At 36.7% G+C, this 18,164-nt stretch overlaps 1 protein-coding gene across 6 annotated transcripts in view; it reads right to left on the reverse strand.

The window, feature by feature from the left end:
* Positions 1–17,343, reverse strand: part of LOC127414761 (GTPase-activating protein and VPS9 domain-containing protein 1-like) — a 66,451-nt gene extending 49,108 nt beyond the window's left edge. For 5 of the 6 annotated variants that reach the window (XM_051653024.1, XM_051653021.1, XM_051653023.1 and 2 more), the window contains exons 1-2: positions 17,160–17,343; positions 2,097–2,301 (exon numbers count right to left, since the gene is read on the reverse strand). In XM_051653024.1, the coding sequence (XP_051508984.1) occupies positions 2,097–2,281 (185 nt within the window). In that variant the 5' untranslated portion in view covers positions 2,282–2,301; positions 17,160–17,343. Of the gene's footprint in view, positions 1–2,096; positions 2,302–7,110; positions 7,308–17,159 lie in introns of all 6 variants that reach the window. The other variant, XM_051653020.1, reaches the window with a different exon arrangement.
* Between the last annotated feature and the right edge of the window lie 821 nt (positions 17,344–18,164).

Here is an 18,164-nt window from a genome sequence, read left to right on the forward strand (position 1 = left end):
CTTGGGCAATAGCCCTCCATTAAGCTGTTAACCAACAGGTTAACAACAAGCAAGCTAATCAGGCATTGGCTCAAAATAGTGTCGTGCAGGGTTGGAAATGCCCCCAAAATTCAATATTTGAATTGCTCCTGTTTGAGTTGTTTTTTTTTTTTAAATTGATATCATAACATAGTCAGTCCTCTGTGGTCACGGGAGGCGCTGGCGTGATCACCTGACTTTTTCCCTGATAACAGCAGAAAGAAATACTTGAGACTCCGCCAATGACCTCAATGAACTTGCTGGAGGGCCTTACGCGGACTGTGGTTTAGAAATACATTTTTGGTCATTCAGATAAGAGTAAGACATCATTCAAAACTATAAAGGGTTTACTTTTATTTGTGTACACTCACAATAACAGCAAAACGTTGTGGTTTGGTAAAAGAAAGAAATCATACAGGATGCTCTTTCTGCTGTCTCGGTCTCCGTGAACTTCTGTCTGGAGTGCGTCACGAAAATGAACCAAAACTCAGCGTATACTTGCCTTGCAGATATGAGAAATATGTCTATAGCAGGTTTTTCGTTGGTGCACTTTTTTGAAAGAGCCATACCACAAACGAATAATTTACTATTTTCAAAAACAACGTTTTTCAATAAAATAATGTTTATATTGCCCATAGAATAATCAAAAACAAATATGCAAAAATAAATAGGTAACATGTTACAATATGGAATTGAGTACACGTGTTTGTGCGGGTTTCCATAAAATTACTTTTACAATTGTTCATGAAAAATGTAACTTCCCTTTTGGGCTGGGCGATATGTAAAAGATATTTTAAATGTGATTATCATTAAAATATTGCAATATCCGATTATATGGTCAACCCTCAAGGTCGGTGAATATTTTTGCTTTACTGATTTTGCTTTAAAAATTAATTTATTGAAACACGAAAGACATTTCTAAATTCAAAAGGAATCAAAATAACATAAAAATCTTATATATAACCATCTCCCCAAATCCAAACATGCACTATCTCCAGCAGCCCCATTTGCTATCACGCAAGTATCACAACAGGTGAAAATTTACTAATAGCCTACAAATTAAGAACTAAAGACAATTATAAATGTAAAGATAATTATAATAATCATCATAATAAATACGCCTAATAAATTCCCTTGTGTTCCCAAAAAATTTTGCCAAATGTGTGTTCTTATCGAATGTGTATGTATTTGGTAATACAGTTTATGTTGCCTAAAGAAAACAGAACAAAATTTTAGGTTCAAGGTGAACGTGTCTTGTATTACTTTATGATTTAATCACTTTCGTCTTTGTTTCTTTATTACAAAGACACCTGTATATATTACTGAACCTGCGTTCACAATGTGTAAGAGTGAACTGCACCGTGCAAATAAAGTTAAACTCACAGTACCTCAAGAGATGATCGGAGATCATTTGCAGCATTCTCATAGATTACATTATTCTTGCAAACAGTTTTTACCGTTGGTCGTGAGATCTGAGACTCAAAACATCAAAGGAGACGAGCTTGAGTTGTGCAGTGTGCACTAGGCTTAAGGGAAAGGGACACTTTATTGGATAAAAAACTGTGTAGTGCAAAATGTGTCATCGATATTTTGGGTCTGTTTTTCTAAAAGTGAAAGATTATCATTTTAAATGTGGATCTGCTAAAGTTAATTTTGTCAATGTTTAGTAGTACATTAACATACAAATGGCCCAAAAAGGCAATTAAAGGATGACCTAATAGAATAAAATCCAAAAATCTCCATTTTTGATTTCATGTGGTTTTAAAATTCTGCTATGAAAAACTACAGTTGATATAAAGCTATACCATGAGATGCAAGCCCTGTTAAAACCCAGGAATGTAGCTGCATTGCAATGTAACATGAAGACAGTCACCCAGTAAATCAATCAAACTTAATAAACTTGTCAAGCCTGAATAATCTGAATTATCTGGCTGTTTCCCCAGCCACCACCACTGAGCTAATCTCACTGTTCTTGTAACATAGTGTTTCTTCTGGTTCAGTTGATCTGGCAATGAGCTGAGTCATGATATAAAAGCTTAAGGAAAGACTCCTGGTTGCACTGGTCTTGAGTGCAGTACCTGGTGAGGATGAGGCGGTCGAGGTTGATCCTTTGCTGTTTGGCGATCCAGGCTGTGCGGTAGAGCTTCTCTGCAGTCTTTAGCACCTCATTGTTTAACCGCTGGATGAGTTGTTTCTCTGATGCCACGTACAGCCGCTCCTGCTTCAGGTGGTGGGCCAGAGTGTGAATGTCTGGCTTCACCATCGTTCAGCTCAGCCACAGTGCTGGGGATAAACAACAAAAAGCAAACAAGTGAGATTATAACTGAATGACAACTTTCGCCATATCAGCTAAACATTATTGAAATTAGGGATAAGACAATATATAGAATATCGAAATATCATGACCCAAAATATATTACAAACTATATCAAGGCCAAATACAGTATTTCCAAAAACACTGTTTTCTGTCCACGTTATCATAAATGAAAAGACCCAGCAAACATAAAAATCTGTTACTTTTACACTATATTTACAGAGTTTGCACAAGGTCCTTGAACTGCTCAAAGTGCCTGAATTTAGCTTTTAGAAATTTCTGTACTGGGGGGGCGGGTGACACCTTGTTTTGTTGAAAAGTGCTTAAGTGTTTGAAATTAAAACAGAACATTTCTTGCACCGTCATCCAAAGGTGTTTAGCATTGGTATGACTATTCACAACATGCACTCAGTAGTTTAGCCCCTATAACAAATGCTGAACTTATTAGCATGTCAGACCTAAGCATTACTGTTTTTCACCTAGTGAAATAAGCAATTTAAGTTGTAAAGTTGTAAAATTACTACAGATAAGGTCAATTTACAGAGTTGCTGAACAGTGCAAATCCAACTGTGTAAGACAAATAATCATGCCAAAACAGGAAGACTGCTCTATTTCCTCTGAGGGGGTTGAGAATAGAGCAATTTTCATACAGGGAACTTATGATCCCATAAACATGGACATGCAGCATAAGAAAATTGCATGAATTTTATACAGTCCAAAGGGCATGCTGAACCAAATCATTTTATAATTACTTCACCTTCTTGTAACATAGTCAGCACAAAGCAATCGCAACTACACAGTTTTAGTGTTTCATTTAACCCCATTAAATTGCAGGTAAATAAAAATAGAGGAACGCAATGCATTATTTCTGCATATCAATTAAGTGTGTAAAAGGAATGTAAAAACAGTGTGCCAAAAGTGTACCAAAAGCATTCTATTTGTATTTGAAAGCAGCTACGAGTATTAAAGAATAAACAGAAGAAATTCATTGCTTAAATCATGAACTAACATGATCAAAACTAGACCAATTCATGATCAGTGATCATAGGCTTAAAATCAACAACTTTAGTGGGGACTGGGTAGCTCAGCGAGTATTGACGCTGACTACCACCCCTGGAGTCGTGAGTTCGAATCCAGGGTTTGCCGAGTGACTCCAGCCAGATCTCCTAAGCAACCAAATTGGCCAGTTGCTAGGGAGGGTAGAGTCACATGGGGTAACCTACTCGTGGTCGCTACAATGTGTGGTTTTCGCTTTAGGTGGGGCACGTGGTGAGGCCCACGCGAAGAATAGCGTGGGCCTCCACACGTGCTACATCTCCGCGGTAACGCGCGCAACGAGCCACGTGATAAGATGCGTGGATTGACGGTCTCAGACGCGGAGGCAACTGAGATTCGTCCTCCACCACCCGGACTGAGGCAAGTCACTACGCCTCCACGAAGACTTAGAGCGCATTGGGAATTGGGCATTCCTTATTGGGGAGAAAAAGGGGAGGAAAAAAAAGAAAAACTTTGAGAAAAGATAATAGATGTTTTCAGGGCCCAATACAAACAAAATTCTTAAACACTGATGTCAATGCAATACACAAATACAAGTATTATAATAATAAAGTTCAGCTAACAAGTTTAAATAACCCTTGCAAAATCTGTAAAAAGCTTAGCATAAAAAAAAAAAAAAAATCATAAAGTGTCTTGTTTTTTTTTATTTAGGCTAGTACTTAAAGGGATAGTTCACCCAAAAATGAAAATTTTCATCATTTACTCACCCTAATGCCATCTAAGATGTGAATGACTTAATTTCTTCTACTGAACACAAATTAAGATTTTTAGAAGAATATCTCAGCTCTGTAGGTCCATACAATAAAATTGAATGGTGACCAGAACACCAAAATCTCCAAAAAGGACATAAAGGCAGAATTAAAATAAATCCATAAGACTCCAGTGGTTTAATCAATTATCATTATGTTTACATTTCTAATCGTCTTTAGATATTAATTTGTATTAGTAATTTTCCACCTGTTGTCGAAATCTTGGTGACGGCCAGTGGAGGAAGTTGGAGATGGTAAATGCTTGGATTTGGTGAGGTGGTTAAATAAGATTTTTTTTCACCACTTTGAGGTGAATTCAGAAATGTCTTTCGCTTAACTTTTTCGTGTTTCAATAAATTAATTTTTAAACCAAAATCAATAAAGCAAAAATATGTTTTGCCCAGCACTAAAGTGGACAGATGCCATCTGTAATAACGAAGGGCTTGAAATACGAGTCTCTTTTGACCACTTGTGTTGGGATTTCATGTGGGTCTCTGATTTCATGAATGCATACATCAATCATTAGCAGTTCAGTGTGTTACTGCATGATAAAAGACCAAAAAGCATAAGAACAAAAAGCGCAAAAAAGTGCTGTAACATTTCTGCCAATTATACTTACATTTAACTGAAGCACAAACATGACGTTTAAAGCAGAATTCTGTTATTTTACAGGAGTTAATGTATTAACTGAGCTTAAGTCAGATGTGTGTGTTTCTCATTTGTGTCACTTTATGTTGATATTAAACACACTGAAGAAGTTCTGTGAACTTGTGCATGTATAAGACGGTTATTTCCTTTAAAGCCGCTCGTAACCGGAAAACTTTTTAATTGTTTTAGCGCAGCAGTTGATTGACAGGAAGAACTTTCACCCCAGAACTACTTGGTTTCACCACACTCACTTGAGGAGTCAAAAATCTATTATATATTTACTAACATATAGCCTATACCATTATAAGAGATGCTACGCACCTGTATCAGGGCTCCAGACTAAAAAATTACTTGGGAGCCATTGGCTCCTAAACTGAAAAATTAAGGAGCCAACTGGCTGTTTTTAGTTGCCAAATCACAGAATTGCTCAGTTTAGATTGTTGTTCAGAAACAAGATAGAAAGGTGAAGAAAAGGAGGACAGCTGATAACCCATTAATCGGAGGTTTAATATACAGTATATATAGATGAGAAGATACGTTTGCATTCCCCTTGTCTCATAAATATTCACACCCCTTTAATAATTTATAAAAATATAATAAAATATTTTTTTTTTTTTGTACTGCCATTCAGAATCTACATTACAGATATTTACATAAAGTATAGTATGCATATAGTAATGTGTTGCCTTCTAGAGCATCACTGAATGTTTGTACTTTGTGTAATAGTTGTCTACAACTCCCTCAGTTGTCCTAAGGGTCAAAAGCTGGATATCATATATTTATATATAGTTTTAAAATACTGCCTTGTTCTTTCTTTACTACAAGACTACAAGAGTGCAAATGGAATGAAATCCCAGATGCAGTTTATTGTGCTACTCCAATCCCAATCAATAATTACCAGAAGAAAAAAGTGGTACATAATGCAGGACTTTTAATTATAAAGAAACCTGAAATACACATGGGACTTACTGGTGGCTGATTTGCTGAGAAACTGAATCTGATTCAAACTGCTAACCTGAGCTCCTGAGTTCAAAACCTCAGTTCTTTTCAGGTGATTCATAAAAAAGACCCAGTTCAAAAGAGACATTTGTTCACAACTCTCTCGCTCTGGGTTTTTTGCGTGCGGTGCAGCGAGCTCGTCATCACAACAGAACGGGTGAAAAGTGGCACGAGACACAGTGGTGCGTGCTCTAAATATGTATTCAATAACTCACAAGATCATATGCAGTTTTGTCAAATATCAACGACACAACCTGACTGTCACCAATGGCTACTAGATTTTGAATTATTGTCGCAATAAATTAGTTTTGGTCGAATGTGTGACAATTTTAGTCACAGTCTGGAGCCCTGTGTATGTAGCCCTGGCACACTGTAAAAAACATCCTGTTAAATTTACGATAAAAAAAAAACTGGCAGCTGTTGTTGCCATAAATTCACCGTAAAAAATACGGTAACCAGGTTTCAGGCTTTACAGATGTAATTTTGATGCCTATATATTTTACGGTGCATTACCTTCGTTTATATTATCAAATAATAAACTTGATATATTAACCTTGTAAAACTGTAAAAATCTGCTTTTCACTTTATGATGTTTTGTTAATCACCGTAGTAATTACAGAAGAACACATGATGACATGAAATTCATCAATAGTGGCTCTTCCAGGAGCAATGACCAATAAACATGTAGAGATAGTGCTCAGTGTCACTCACACAAACACTAAACACCATCAGGGTAACACATGTGAAATTACAATAATGCAATAAACATGAACTAAACTACATCAAATATAACACAGAACACCCCAATGTACATAACTGATATTAAAAATAAGAAGAAACATAACTATTCCCATAAAATATAATGAAATGAACTAGGTCACCCAGGGAATTCTGGGAACGCCGATTATAGTTTTTTACTATAATTTTAACAATTTACCGTAAAAACTACATGTAATCTCTTGTTAAACATCATATACATTTTTACTGTTAATTATGCAGAAAATCATACTTTACATTAATATATTTATTTTTCTTATTTTTTTTTTTAAACAAAATTTTACCGTAAAACTACATGTATTGTCTTTTTAAATATAATTTAAAAATTACCGTATATTTTAAGGTAACTACCCGTTAACCAATTAATGTTTTTCCTGCAGCATTTTTGCAGTCTTTTACCGTTAAATTAAAATTACGAAATCTTTTTACAGTGTACCTGTGTAATTAATACAAGTATCAAGGATAAAAATAGACAAGAAATTTAACAACTCAGTTTGTCAGAGTGACAGATAAAGATTTTTTCTAGTGCAACATCTGGGCGGTACACACACAAGCAACTAAAGCCTCAAGATCCATTTTCCAGGCTTTGGACTGCAGCCAATGCTGTTCTTAGCAACACAGAGAAAAGCACACTTTCTAAAAGCATTGGGAACAGGAGGAAGGTCCTTTTTTTCAGTTCCCCTGTTGTGAAGGACTGCATTTGGATTAGATCTGACAGCATTTGAGCAGGTAGAGTGGACACAGATCTGAAGAGGAAAGAAAAGAGAGAGGGGTGTGTGTAATGGTGTTTAGTGTAAGAGAACAAAATGTCTTAAGCATGTTCAGGCACATATACCAGGAGTCTAAAAGCACCAAACTTTCACAAGACTCTTCTCATAGTTAGTCAAAGATATTCTGTTGGAGACCGACCAACCGGAAGCACTCAGTGTGATCTGTGTGCCATTCTCAGGTTAGGTAGTGAGATACCTGAACAAGGATCCGTTTTTCATTTCTTCTTCCTCATTGTGCTGGCTAAGCCTTTGCTTTCAGTGCATGACAGCAAGAAGCTATGTGGGAAATTATTTACAGTCTAAATGCAACATCAGATTCTTACATATGTTTGCAAAGCACCATACCCGGCCACCCCTGAGAGAAACTACCCACATGCTCCATTGAGGCTCTACTCAGCGATGCATGCTTTGTGACTCTTGAGATTGACTTCATCTTCCTAGCAATTATGGCTAGAGATCCAACAAATGAGACACCAGTTGAGGAATGGGAGCAGTTTAAGGGGAACTGAGTAATTTCTGGACCACTAGCATCACCAAATTGAAATTATAAATTAAAAGACAGGGAAATCAACTTACTTGTAGTCTCTGAATTTTAAGATGGGATTGGAAAAGGCATTTTAACACCGTACAAATTACACACCACACATCACATTTAACATGACCAGTTGGGGATGTGATGTGGAGTGAGACACTCTTTCGGTGGCCAGGCATCCCAACCTCATTTCCATTAAAAACTACATAACTGTGCATGCAAAATGATATCTCCTGGTCAGTGGAGCTCATACTGAAAGCTTATTCAGTGTTTCAGATCTGCATTCTTCTGCTGGTATCTGGTTGACCACTGAAAATTCCATAACCAAGCACTAAATATTTCTCAGAAAACTACTCCATTACACAGCACTTGGTGCACAGGAGGTTGTGGGAGTACTGCACGGAAATGGCTCCTACCCAAGATGCTTTCTTTATCTTTGGACAACTAGAAACATTATCTCTGTGGTTTAAAGAAATTGTGTACCAAGCAAGTCTAAGAACCTTGGCAAATATTCCGAGTACCAAATATTTGGAATTAAGCAATGTCACAATAAAGTGAACCTGCAGAGTTGCGTGCACCATGCATGTAAAACGAGAGCTGCTCAGAGATCGTTCTCCTAGGAGACACTATTTTTGCAAACCATTTTCAGACTAATGAAACAGAGAAGAGAGAGTGAGAACTCTATGCATGGGCATGTTCCGGGAGAAGCACTCTTGCTGCGCTCATGGGCAGCAGAACACCACTGAACCTCTGAACACACATCGAATCAGACACGCACATCAATGGCATTTCTTTCATCTGTTCTTCAAAATATAATCATGTGTGTTTCTTTAAACACACGTCTTTGTTGCACAGCATTTCTTGTCATGTCACGACATCTTACAGGTCGCTTGCCACAGTGGCGGCTATATGAGCAAATCATCCCATCACTGTGCATAAAATACCCACATTTGGCGGTTGTTAATTTCAAACCCTAATGCTGAGATAAAACCACATTAAATATGAAGTTCACGAACATCATGGGCTTTATGATACACCTGTGCGAGCTGAATTGAGAAATTACAATATCATGCCTCAAAAAAAACTACCTCCAGACTCCGAAGCTCCGAGTTGATAATAGCACTAGTGCAACAGCATCATCGGACTGCCTGCAATGACAACAAGCTCAATCTCAATGCTGTACGTTACAGGAAAGACATCCTCCTCCCTCATGTGGTACCCTTCCTGCAGGCTCATCCTGACATGACAATGCCACCAGCCATAATGCTCGTTCTGTGCGTGATTTCCTGCAAGACAGAAATGTCAGTGTTCTGCCATGGCCGGCGAAGAGCCCGGATCAAACCCACTGAGCACGTCTGGGACCTGTTGGATCGGAGGGTGAGGGCTAGGGCCATTCCTCCCAGAAATGTCCGGGAACTTGCAAGTGCCTTGGTGGAAGAGTGGGGTAACATCTCACAGCAAGAACTGGAAAATCTGGTGCAGTCCATGAAGAGGAGATGCACTGCAGTACTTAATGCAGCTGATGGCCACACCAGATACTGACTGTTACTTTTGATTTTGACCCACCCCCGCCCCCCCACCCCTTTGTTCAGGGACACATTATTCCATTTCTGTTCGTCACATGTCTGTGAAACTTGTTCAGTTTATGTCTTAGTTGTTGAATCTTTTTAGGTTCATACAGATATTTACACATGTTAAGTTTGCTGAAAATAAAAGCAGTTGAAAGTGAGATAACGTTTCTTTTTTTGCTGAGTTTACATTGTCATATGAACAACCAGTCAGTAACTGCACTGCTTGATTTAATAAAGACACAGGTCATCATTAAATAAACAGTAACAGTTCCAGAGACAGTTTAGACTGTGTTTTGTAGACTAATGTTGTACTTCAGGCTTGTAAGACTTCAACAGTTCTTATTTAATTTCGAGTTGGACATTCATAACTTGCACAAGAATACTTGTATACTGGAAGCGCTGTATGTTTTGCGCTGTAGATTCAAAAGAACCGGCTCATTAGAATGGTTCTTTCGGGATCGGACTGTACTGGAAGCGCACGTCTCACGCTGTAAAAAGTGCCGGTTCAAAACTTGTTCGATTGGGAATTAAATACACTGGTATAACTGTGTGTTTTTACGCTGTAGAGTCACTAGAGGGCAGCGCTGATGCAGAGATGTGCTGCTGGAAACACTGTCAGAGTAATTGAGGAGGGTGTTCCAGCCACATTTGCAGAATATTGCATGCTGGAGAACCATTAACGGAACCGAAAGTCATGAAGATCTTACGATTACAGTATTTTTTAAAGAATGGAAATTCTCGGGTTTCCCAACCCTAGTTGCAGATGAAGCCAAACGTGCGCAATTTAATACATAGATATCTATTCTAAATTGATTAAATATGTTTAGCACGTATCCAACAGAGAGTTGGAAAGTTGATATTTGATCAAATAAAAATATAATAATGTTTAAATTATTTTTTGTAAAAAAAACTAAAAAGATGCACAACAGAGCTTAACTTGAGGCTGCCATGGCTGAATCAAAAGATGCTGATATTCAGTACAGGTATTCAGCTTTTGTGATATTGCTTACAGATAATAATACTAATAATATAACCATTTAATATTATACTATTGTTATGAGTATTCTTGGTACTACTCTGAATATTACACTTTTATACAGTAGTAATATTTTTAATAATAGTAATGTCTTCAATTTCACACATCCAGTTAAAGCTCTCATTTCAGCGGGACTTTTATTTTGAAAGATCTTTGAAGTTCTTCCCACTTCTGAAGGATTCGTTATCAAAATTCCCGTGACTTGCGAGCTGAAATCTCTGGTGAGAAAGGTAATTTGAGAGTTTGCAGCTGTTTATACACTAAACACTAGGGCTGCCCCAAACCAAAGATTTTCTAGTCAACTAGTAGTCGTTAGTTTAAGCCATTAGTCGACTAGTTGTCGCACGTTTATATTAATTTAATTACTTATATATTTTTTGGAGGGCATCAGAAAATGGTTTGAGTTCCAGGGCTGAGAAAGAATTTTATAAGTAACATTGCTAACACTGTTCTACATTACAGAGAAATACTAAACTGTAATAATGAGCCTTTAAAATATAAATTTTACAAGCGCACATACGAAGCGAACTGCAGCGACACCGGCAACAGCGGTAATGATTCTGAATGTGTCGGAAAAACCAGCAAGGAGACTGTCTGAATATTTTGTTAATTTATAGAGAAATGCACATTAGGGTTGTGCCGACAGATGATGATCTCGGGGATCGACGATGGTCAGAGTGATTGCAAATAGCTGATGCCTTCGATGTCAAGATTCATCATCTCATTTTCCCATTAATGTATTAAATTATTATTATTATTATTAGGCTATTATTATTATTATCAACTTAATATTACAAATAATTTGCCCACAGACACACAGACACGTGCTTGAAGAAACACACTTTATTATGTATATTATATATTATAAGAACTGATTACAGAAAAGCCGTCTATGCACATGTATGACACGTTCACCTCAAACCGTGACTTACATTTCAGTGATTATTATCATCATTATAATTATTATCATTACATTTATAATGTTTTTATGTCTTCATTTGTGTAAGTAATTTTCTGCCTGCATGTTTAGATGGATACTTGCCTGACGGTAAATGTATTTTATATATAATTTTTTTGATCACTTCATTATTTTAATTGCTTTTTCGTTTCGTTTCGAGTGCAATTTGAATTTAGAAATGTGTTTGATTTAAGTTTTACGTTTTTTAAATGAATTTACTTTTCAATGCAAAATCACTAAAGCAAGAATATTCACCGATCCCTCAGCCCGGGGTTTCCGATGTAATTGGATATTGCGATATATATATGTAGTTAAGGAGGGAACAAAAAAAAATTATTCACACACATGATGAACAACACACATTTTAATTGCACTTAATCTTTTTCCAGTTTCATTTGAATTTTTAGTTAAAATAAATAAAAAATAAAGTTCAAAGTTTGAAATCAAGGTGTCTTGCTTTATTGTATAGGCTTAACCCTAACACTGCATAACAAAAATTACCCCATAGTACCACCTAGCGTCCAACCAGCGGTAATACCGGTGTTCGTTGGTTTCCTGTCGAGTTTTTTTTTTTTTTTTCTGCGACCAACCAACCAATCAAAACTTGGTCGACCAAGACTCTTCTCATTGATTAACGTTTGGTCGACTATTAGGGGGCAGACCTACTAAACACACTGCTCTGCAGATGGATACTACTGGACACACTGCATGAAAATCAAGCAGTAGTAGTGTGTTGCGTGTGTGTGTGTGTTTGTGCAATTTGTCGATAAGTCTTGGAGGTCCAGACTTTTGTTTCTTTTTTATGTTCTTGCCCTTATATTTACATTGCAAAGCCATAAGAATTGGTAAGACCATGAATGGCTCCTCAGTCCTTTGGTTAGGTCAATGAAGCTAGTCTTTCTAAAAAAATTTTTTACAGAAATAAGGTGTTTATTAAATTTAGATTGATTTCACATAGCTCTGTCAATTAAAAAAAATATCTGTTCAATTTAAAAGATTCCATATCCTTAAATGATGAAAAATAACTCCTATCCATTGTAAATATGAAATGCAATTATGTTATTAATTAAATGCAATTATGTAATATAAACCAACTTAGAGGATGTGAATGACCGTATACATCAGTCACCACCGAAGACCATTTTTGACCAAGGTAAAACCCTGAATAATGTCTTTAAAATTTGAATATAATCCTAATTTTGGTAACATTTCAGTGGCAAGTTCAAATTTAGTTTCTAATCCCAGTGGACAGCACTAAAATACATTACAGTTATTAGAAATAAACAGGCTTTGTCCTGAAAACATTGTGCCATATCGAAATAGGCCTACTTGTCTACTGAAATCACATCCTATGCTAACAAGCACACTTTGTCAAGATTTATCCAAGTTTTCTCAGTTTTGCTAAATACCAACTGTAAGGTGCCAGGAAAAAATTGCTAAGGTCCCTCTCTGATGTTAGTATCTGTATGTGTCAGTGCACTCTCTATAATATACATGAAGGACTGAACAAACACACTAGGGGTGCACCGATCGATTGGCCACCGATCTAAATCGGCCGATCTTCATCTTAAGTCTGTGATTAGAGCCTGACCGATATGGGATTTTTGAGACCGATACAGATACCGATTTTAGAGAGGGAAAATTCGCTGATTACCGATATGGTGGCTGATATAGTTAATTTTTGAGCTGGAATGAAAACAGACCTTTTCTATGTGGATTGTTCACCGATATGACTATGCAAAGGTACTCAGAAGGCTGCTTTCTTAAACAAATATAAGAATATTTGAATACTAAATAAAAATACAATAAATAGCTTAATAAACATCAGTACTGTATGTTTAGTATCAGTCAATTGCTGACCATTAAAATAAAGAATAAATACAAATAAAATAAATAGCTAAATAAACATCAGGGTCTGGTTGCACCAGCTATACGAAAGTTAAAACTTAGCCTAGTTGTGGCATAAATGGGCACCAAATCAAAATGTATGCACTAATAAAAATGTGAGCATTGCACCATTACATTTATGTAGGACGCAGCCCTATGAATAAACTAAATATTTATGGAAGCCTCCGACCAGGAGTAACTGATGGAATAAAAAAAGCAGACTTATTTAATGACATCAATGAGCTCATGTTTTGGTTGACAGGCTTCAGTCCTTTCGACATATATGATGCTGGCATTTACACTCACATTTACGAGAGAGAGAGAAAAAAAAGCTGCTCTTCAGCATGACACCAATCTAACGGTGCCGTTTTTAGGGTGCGTCACCAGGTGTCAAGTTTCAACACATTCAAAATATATATATTAAAATGAATAAATATCTATTTTTCCAGCCTGCTGTATTAGTATTTATCACCCCTCATTTTTTTTTAGATACAGTTCCTATATATTATTATTTACACAGGGCAAATATACTCTTTATTAAATCTACTTTTATTACGTATCCTATTTTAATGTCTGGAAAACCAGACTTTTAAATATTACACTTTATAAATAACATGACTGGAATTGTTCGGTTAAAGGGGGTACCAAACTACGAATCCTGAACAAAACAGTTTGGTGAATACATGTTTACTCATTAGCTTCCATTCAGCTGACAAGCAATGCAAGTAGCTACATGATTAGCTAGTTAGCTATAAGCTTGTTGTCACGGTGTGTAAAAGATGGACTTTTACTTGTTTGGATGGATGTTTACTTTCCAGCATTGCGTCTCACCAACTAGGTAACAACATAGCGTGAAATCAACACTCAACAGACACAATCCACCACCGCACCGTTGTCTGCTGAGCTCCAAAAAGATGCTCTGATGTTTACCTTTCAATCTGCTACATTACTGACTGCACTGACAAACTATAGCTGGCTAACAGCAAACTGATGTGATAAACAGGAGTGACATGGTTGTCAGGGACAGGGTTAACATTATATTAGTTATATAAAATGATGGGGTCATTATATATTAACTTTCCAGTATGTATTTCACAAACTAGTTAGCAATTTACCGAGAACACACCGCTGAACTCACACCGCTGAACTCCCCCCTGTCTGCAGAACCACCATCAGCTCAGAGTCAGCTCTGTAAACAATGGAGTCGGAGCGCTCTGCTGGACAAACTACGTTATGACACCAATTCAAGCATTGTTTTCTGCATTATATGTTCTGAAAAAAAGTTTTCATATCTGCGCATATCGGCAAACATATATGCCATTACCGATATATCGGTGAAAGGATAATAATCGGCCAATAATATCGGTCAGGCACTAATTGTAATGTTAATTAATAAAATTACAATTGTTCATTGTTGGTTTATGTTAGTTCAAAGTGCATTAACTAATGTTAATTAATACAACTTTTGATTTTAAAAATGTATTAGTATATGTTGTAACTAACATTAAGTTCATTAGTTCATGTTAACTACAGTAATGTTGTTAATGTTAACAAACAGAACCTTTTTGTAAAGTGTTACCGTAATTTAACTGTGTGGGGCATAAACATAATTGCAGCACATAACTCACAAAAGTGTGGCAAAGGGCACTTTTAAAAAAAAATCAGTATCCGTATCGGCCGATCTTAGTGTTAAAAAAAAAAACTGGAGATCGGTATCAGCCTCAAATTTCCTGATTGGCGCACCACTAAACACACACTATCTGGAGTGTCACACTTCCTAAATTCTGACCCTGCTGGAAACGCATCCTGCTTGACCTCAGAATCACCTCACAGCATGTCCAGTGCTGTGTCTCAGACATGGCACTTCAACAAAAACAGCACATTTGGCAGAGGTAGGAGTAAACGGTCATCATGAAACTTCCTATTCAGCTTTCACACTACTAGAGAATGAAATTAGGTGTCGTTACATGTGAGATAACAGTTGCATAATTAGGTCCCAAAGCTACTATGTCATGTGTTATGTAGACACCTTCGCCATTTGAGGAGGCTCCATACCCCCCAATGCGAGGCTGTATTGGGGTTGGTCGAACAATCTGAGGATGAACCAGATTCGAACAGCAGTCAGCCCTGTGCCAGCCACACAGCTGAGTGCTTCAAAAACAAGAGTGCTCTAGGATTTGGCAGTCTTCTAAGAAACAAGACCAGATTGTCTGTGACAGCATGTGTTTGAGTAAGAAAGCATGTCCAAATCGCAACATCCCTCCCATTAAATTACGCAAAAACAGAAGCAATAACACCAAAAAACACCTACAGCACACAATTTATTTGTCCTTGCACTTGAATATGCCCCATCCTACACAAATAAAGCATTTCAACCATGCCTTTAGGGTGTAGTTATGTCACTTATTTCTAGACAAATCACAATGTCTGGAAATAGACAATTTGGGAGGTAGTAGACAATTTATGAGTTTTTTACAGAAGAAAAGTGAGCCATACATGTCAACGTAGCTACTTAGGTGAATTTCTTTAATATTCATGTAAACATGGTCCAAAATTAACACCTGGCATGCGCCAAATGCGATAAAAAAAATTTTGGGAGAGAAAATATTCACCAGGTGGTAGGTAACATTATTAGCAACTGCATCATTGCATGCTTTTCATTAACCGTGAACAACAGTCAGATGTTTGCTTAATAAAGTGACCTGAACAATTAATTCAATCTGTCAACATCAACCTCATGCATCTACTATTTAAACATTTACTTCAGAGCAAAATTTATCATCAGATGTTTATCTATGATTTATTGATGGAATATAAATGAATGACAAATTTTCAAAAGCTAAAATGCAACCAATATGATTAAAAACTTACAAAATATAATTTGTAAAAGTAATATTTTCAAATTGTACCTAGAAGGTTAGAAGGTCCCTTCATAATTAACAGCATGAGCTGAGAGATCATTTATTTTTTATTTAAGTTAAATAGAAACTGTAACCAAAATATACCTAGAATCTGGAAACCTGTATCAATACCCAGGCCAGCCCTAATTTTAAGTTTTTGACAAATGTTTAACCGTGTGTAAATATCAGTTAGTAAGTTAATACTTTCTAAAACTACCTGAGAGCAGAAATGTCTCAGGATAGACCGAACAACCTGGCACTCTTCTCATTTCAGAAATGTTATGGTGACTTTGCCTACAAGAAAACTCATAAATGTATACATGTATAATTTAGGCTTTTTTTTTTTTTTTAATAATATTTTGCTTAATTCAAATAATATTTGCATTTGAAAATAAAAAATTGTGAATTAGCAGTGTCAAATATACATCTAAAATGTTTATACTGGATATTATCCCCACCAAAACCCAAATTAGTCAGGGGGCCCTAAAATAGTTCTGTGCCTGGGGCCCAAAATTTGGTGCTACGCCCCTGCTGAGGACACTGCGAAATAAAAGTATGTGTAATATCCAGTCCAAGGAAACCACTTGCGGCCTTAAACCGACAAATAACATATAGTAACTTACACCACACAAACATACTGTAACAGAGTATTGCTTGAAAACAACAAAAGCTGAATGAGTCGGTGCGCCAGTGAGCAGCATATACTGCAGGACTAAACGACCAATCGCGTAGGAACCGTCGTGTTTTTTCACTGAGAGAATAAATGAAATTCCTCAAATATTGGGGTTTTGATATCTGCAGTCAGCTATCAATACGCTAAGACGACGAAACATGTTTCTGAGTATTTAATTGGGCAGCAAACAGAGTTAAAAACAGAAGGAGAAAACATGAACGAGACAAGCAGGCCAACGAGCCAGCTCGCGCCTCCGTACAAACAGACTTACCGACTATTCTGACGGCTGGGTATTAATTATTATTTCAGTCGCGCCGGACACGCGTCGGTTTTACAGTCTAGTTCTCGTTACAGTCCTTCAAATGTCCTAGCTGGGAATAACAGAGATAAGAAGCCCTCCGTCGTGAGATTTTCTCCTCCCTTTAGCAATAGCCACAGCAGCAGCTCACAGCTGTCATCAAACGGGGACGCGCGCCATACGCATGCGCAGTTCATATTTGCGCAGACCTGCGGTTTATGTAACTTTTTATGTCATTTTAATATTTAAGCCTTTTATTTGTTTTTGTATTTACAAATCGGCTTCAATAATTGTTTACATTAAAATTATATTAATAATATAAATACATTTTAAAAAATACGTTTAATTTCATTGAGCACTTAAAGAGACAGTTCACCCAAAGATGAAAATTCTCTCATCATTTACTCACCCTCATGCCATCCCAGATGTGTGACTTTCTTTCTTCTGCTGAACACAAATTAAGATTTTTTAGAAGAATGTATTAGCTCTATAGGTCCATACAATGCAAGTGAATGGTGACCAAAATTTTGAAACCAATGAGAAGAATTTACTCCTAATTTTACTCACTGCTTTCCTCTCAAATTGTTGGAAAATATAAGTTCTCCTTACAGGTCCTGGGAAACATTCTTGTGCTAGACAATTTCTCAAAAATGTATGGAAAGATGAATCTAACCGGCAAACAATATCCCCTGAGAAATGTTCGAGTGCAGCACAACGAGCAACATAAACGTCCACAGTCTTAACATGAAACATATCTAAGCAGTTAGCATTAGCTGGTAAACAACTCTATCTGTAAACCTGTCATCTGTGGTGATGTATTGTTGTACTTCCACTCCAACGTCCACCACAAGGCTGATTTTTTTTCTTTACTTTTATTAAATGTTAGTAACAAACAACAACATTGTCCCTACAATCCATTTAAAATAAATAAATAGGCTACATTTTTACAGTGCAACGCACCTTATGAGTCCATGTGTG

Source organism: Myxocyprinus asiaticus, chromosome 24, assembly GCF_019703515.2.
Source record: "Myxocyprinus asiaticus isolate MX2 ecotype Aquarium Trade chromosome 24, UBuf_Myxa_2, whole genome shotgun sequence".
Classification (NCBI taxonomy): Eukaryota; Metazoa; Chordata; class Actinopteri; order Cypriniformes; family Catostomidae; genus Myxocyprinus; species Myxocyprinus asiaticus.